Genomic DNA, 5,273 nt, shown 5'->3' with positions numbered 1-5,273 from the left:
CAGCTTCTGATTTGTTATTGGGACGGGTTCCACACTGTATTTTAGTTTAAGCTCTTGTTTTATAAATAGGAGTTAAGTAAAATTTTTTTAAAAAATTTATTTTAAAATTATTTTTTATATATTTTTAGATCGTTTTGATATACTGATATTAAAAATAATTTTTAAAAATAAAAAAAATATTATTTGAATACATTTTCGAGTAAAACACACTTTAAAAAACAATCATTTTATATATATATATATATATATATATATATATATATATATATATATATATATAAACTGTCTCTTACTGGTAATGATTGAGAATTTATAGAAACAAACGAGGATGGATGAAGAGAAATTCTTACAACGTTCCTAGAAGATCTTTATAATATATAACAATTTACTTCTTCTTTTTTTTGAAAAAAAATGGAGGTCATTTAGTGATTCTTGATTTGGTAAGTAGCTAGGAATTTCATGGTGAATGACCAAGTTTGGTGTCTTACCAATACATCAATTCTTGATTTGGCAAGCTTGATTTTGCAAGGAGCTAGGCATGAAATTTCATGGTGAATGACATATTGCATGCATGATTCTATAAATTATACTCATGCTTTCCACTGAAACTCACGGAAATGGATACGATACAATATAATAATTCTTGAAAAAGTAGGATACATTCTTAAAATATAATTTCTTCAACAATCACTAGCCAAAATATTAAATTTTCTGTACAGTCAACAGTCAAAATAATTGAATTATATCAATCAGGTATCCATATGTGTGGATCCACGTATAAGAGTATTTTCAAAGTATCTTCAAATATCCAAAACAAAGTTTATTTTAATAATTTAGCATGCAAGTTGACAAGCATCACAAGCATATGAAACCTGTCACATTCAAATTTCTCCATTTGCACAAGAAGCAAAATAATGGGGAGAAAAATTAAACAAGTCCAAAGACAAACATGAATAGACTGTTTGAAATCATGATTAATGTAATATTATGTCATATTACTTTCATTCTTATTCCATTGAATGTATTACAGAGTCCTTCTGAAGAAAGGAAAAAAGAAGAGGAAAGAATTCAAGCTACATATACATGGAGGCAAATATGTAACTTGAACAAATGAATATAACAAATGATGAACTATGGTAAGCTAGGAGTAAGAGAGGGCTTTGCAACTTTCAGCTCTCCGCAGTCACTGATATAGACGGTCTTAAGAGGCTTGTTCCATATTGTTCTAGCATTTTGTGCTCTTTCATCACCAAGAAACTCCGCCAAGTCATTGAATTGGCGAATTCTATCTGATGGTTTGTATGTCGGGATGGAAGCTATGGATGTCACAACATCTAACCCTGTAATGCAGTTCCAATGAGAAAGTGAGCAATGTAATTGATGGTTGTGATGAGCTCATCAGAAATTTCACTCTCACTAATTCTCTCTAAGGATTTTTATGTGGCATTCAGCAGCATTTACGTGATCATTTCTAAATCAATCCGACTGCCTGGTAATGCACAACAAAAACTCCCTAAGCCTCAATTGAACGGATCGTCACAGTCAACAGAGAATGGGAGTATGGACGCAGTATGTTCTGGTGAGAGCTAAGCAATATGCATTAACATGAAAGCTGAAACTGATCTCTTATTCCTTGTTCACAAAAGCAAAACTATACTATTCATGTCCTACCAGAAATGAAAAAGAGTAACCGAGGGAAGAATTGATTTAAATTAAATATTTTTGTGACGCAATTTTTATCGCACTAAAACAATAGCTTTGGAGCAAGCTGATCCTGCAGTGCCAATTGACCATGAAGAAAAGATGATTTAGTTTCCATAACATATACTGGTATGTCAGTTAAAGCTGACCAGCATTGAGTTAGATCTTGTGGAGATCAAGGAGTTGGAAGGCTCAGAATTTGTAGCGGAGGAAGTGGATGCAGTTCTGGATTTAGAGGTAGGCCTGGAATCTGGGTCATGAAAGGCAGTTGAGCTTTCATGATTGACTAACATGCTGCTGCATATTGCAATTATTAAGAGAGAAAAAACTGCTGACTTTGTTTGACATGGTTATTGTCAAATTTATCTCTCTTTCTAGGGATGCTAGGAGAAGACAATTTCTAGGCTTGGAGATGCAAGTTATAGTGACCGAGAATTGATAGAAACCAATGAGGATGGATGAAGATAATTTCTTCAAACATTTGTGCAAGGAACCAGGTCCTGTAGTAATCAAAAGCTCAACATTCCTATAATTAGGATCAAGTTTAATATAGTTCTCTTCACCATTATCACACAAAACACAAAGAAACAGTTCCAAGTCTAGAATGTACAAGCTTAAAAGCCTTAGAATCAACAGTCCATATCTTGAAAAAGTTTCACCTACCCTAACCGAAAACATAGAAAATATTGGTGATTTCAGTAAGGACTTCACATATGATAACTTGATATTGAAATGAGAGAAGTTTAATTATTTTTGGTTTTTTGGCTACTAATAGCTTGATTCTCTAGAGAAATATGCCAAAGAGAGGTCGTTGCAGAGTTTCTATCAGGAACTATTAATATGAAACCAGCAATAAAATGTCAACGTCTCTAAACAAATCATACCACTTAAAACAGATGAGAGATTGGACATATCCACGTAAATTTTTTAGCATGGACTGTTGTCATAGTAAATTAAATTTAAGAACAAACCGTGCATATTGATCTATTTCATGGGGGAAAGTGTCACTAATTTAATGTTAGACCAGTTGTGTGATTGTGTATGCATGCGTTAGTTTGATATAGAGAAAGAGTGAAAGTCCATGGAAGAAACTGAAACTATTCTATTATTCCTCATTTTTAAAAGCAAATATTAACAATTCAATTACTAGCATAAAAAAAAAGAAAGTCTACTTGAAAACAGGTAACACAAGACCAAAGTTGGAGAAAACTAAAGCTAAGCAAATCTATCCTCACTTCCAGCGGACCCTTTTGAGGTAGCACTGGCAGCAGTTGGAGTTCCTCTGGTGCGACCACAAGCATCATTCAGCAATGAAGGGAACAGTGGATTCAAAGCAAGCATTTTTTTAATACAAATGTAATTTGTTGAATTAAAAGCTTTGCAAAAAGCTGATCCTACAGTGCTTAACTGACCATTAAGGAGAGGTGTGATTTCCACGACACATCCTGGTACATTGGCTACTGATGTCAAGCATTGGATTACGTTTACAAGAGTTCCAGGAATTTGGGGTAGTGGAGGAGTTGGAGGCAGCCTCGGAATCTGGGGCAGACCTGGAACTGAAGGTAGGCCTGGAATCTGGGGTAGTGAAGGAGGAAAAGGTAGCCCTAGAACCTGGGGCAGACCTGAAACTAAAGGCAGGGTAGTGCAGGGGTTAAAGGCAGCCTCGGATTCTGAGGCAGAGCTGGAATTAAAGGTAGTGGAATCGGGGCCAGGCCGGGAACCTGAGGCAATAGTGGCAGCTGAGCTACCCCTGATTGGACCAACAGGGTGCTACATACTGCCCCAAATAAGACAGAAGCAATTACTTGAACTTTGTTCGATATGATTGGTATCAAATTGGTTCTTCTTCACAGCAACGCTAAGATAAGATAATTTAGTCTGGACTTGGAGATGCAATGTGAGAGCTGAGAATTTAAAAAAGATCAACTCCTTTAAACGTTTCTGCAAAGCTTTTAAATCAGGAATAAATGTTATCAGATTTGGGATTAACTCATAAAAGTCCACCTCAGATTCTTTCAAGAAATATTTTATGCATACAGCCTCAAAATTAATCGATAGCAATTCAGCTTTATGTTCTCTCCTTCATCACATTTGGTTCTTCTAATTATGATGGTGAATGTTTGCCTACCCAAAACCACAATAAGAAGAAATCAAACCCAAAAAAGAGTTCTAAACAAATAGAATAAAATCAAACCAAATCCAAGAAAGAAAATTAAAGCAATATAATTACTAATAACTCAACAAAAAAGATGAAAAGAACTGACCTTCAAGAACCACTCCAAAAACAATGTTCTTGTAATCCAACTGAGGGCAAGGACCAGGTCCAGTAGTAATCAAGAACTCAACATTCCTGTATTCAGGATTAAGCTTAATATTATCCTCATCATCATTCTCTGATAAACACAAAGAAAGAATCCCAGGTCCTGAATGTGTTAGCTTAAAAGCCTTAGAATCAACACTCTCGAAATTTCTTGCCAAATCTTGAGGCACTTTCACCTCTCCTTTTTCTCTCCTTCCTTGCCGGCCCGCAAGAAAAAACTGACCCGGAAAGATTTTATGGACTAGAGTGTTCTTGTAAGAGTATGAAGTGCACATTGTTTTGAAGTTGGAGACAGTGAGAGGGACCAAATGGCCATAGAGGCCAAGAACTAGGCGGCCTAGGGGAGTTGAGTCGGTGCAGAGGGTGGAGAAGGTGTCGGAGAGGGTCCGGTCGGGGCGGAAGTAATTGGAGCAGATGGAGAAGTCAAGAAAGACACGGTCTGTTATAGTGGTGTCAAGGGTTGGTCGAGGTGGAGAGAGAGTGGAGAGGGAGGTGGAGAGTAGGAGGGAGCGGCGGGTGATGGTGGTAGAAGAGAGGAGAGAAGGGATGTGGTGGTGGTGGTGAGGGAGGAGAGGTGGTGGTGGTGGAGGGTTTAGAGGGGAGTACATGGTGGTGGAATTGAAGTGAAGAAGTGGACATGGATGACTAGGGAGAAAGAGGGAAAGAGGATGATTGGTTGTTTGAGATTGAGATAGAAGAGAACTACAAAAAGTGGGGTCTACATTTGTACAACGAGGATAAGATAAAAAAAAAACAAAAAGAAGATAGATTTCTTCTGTAGTTAAATTAGTAAAAGAAGAAGAATATTTATTGATAAATAAATTATTTTTGGGATCTCTTGATAAATAAAGCTCTATTATTTGAACTAAAAAAAAATGAAAACTTTTTGTTGATTTATAGCCTCTCTGGGATCATTTTTATAGACACTTGAGACTAATAGCTAGTTTCTATTTTTCTAAAAGCTCTTTTAAATTATTATTTTTTATTTTAAAAATATTAAATTGATAATTGTTTTAAAATTTTTAAAATAATTTTAATATTTAGAATAAAAAAAAAACATTTCTTGGTTTGAGAGATAACTTATCAAATAATTCAAGTATATTTATCCATCTCTAATATTTGAGTTATGTTTTTTAGAGGGTGATTGAGTAATTGTATTAAAGTGTTTTTTTAAAAAATATATTAAAATAATTTTTTAATTTTAATTTTTTAAAAATTAATATATCAAAATAATTTTAAAACATTTTAAAAA

The 5,273-nt window shown here is 34.8% G+C and overlaps 1 protein-coding gene across 1 annotated transcript; it reads right to left on the bottom strand.

The window, feature by feature from the left end:
- Window positions 1–974: 974 nt before the first annotated feature.
- Window positions 975–4,698, bottom strand: LOC118043772 (peptidyl-prolyl cis-trans isomerase CYP28, chloroplastic). Its single transcript, XM_035051842.2, has 2 exons — window positions 3,966–4,698; window positions 975–1,340 (listed from the first exon to the last, which is right to left on the bottom strand). Exons 1-2 carry the CDS (start codon window positions 4,627–4,629, stop codon window positions 1,132–1,134), a joined length of 873 nt encoding a protein of 290 aa, XP_034907733.1. The 5' UTR covers window positions 4,630–4,698; the 3' UTR covers window positions 975–1,131.
- Between the last annotated feature and the right edge of the window lie 575 nt (window positions 4,699–5,273).

The sequence above is a fragment of the Populus alba genome, chromosome 6 (assembly GCF_005239225.2).
Source record: "Populus alba chromosome 6, ASM523922v2, whole genome shotgun sequence".
Lineage (NCBI taxonomy): Eukaryota > Viridiplantae > Streptophyta > Magnoliopsida > Malpighiales > Salicaceae > Populus > Populus alba.
The sequence above is the reverse complement of the archived record's forward strand: the minus strand, read 5'-3'. Positions and strand labels throughout refer to the sequence as shown.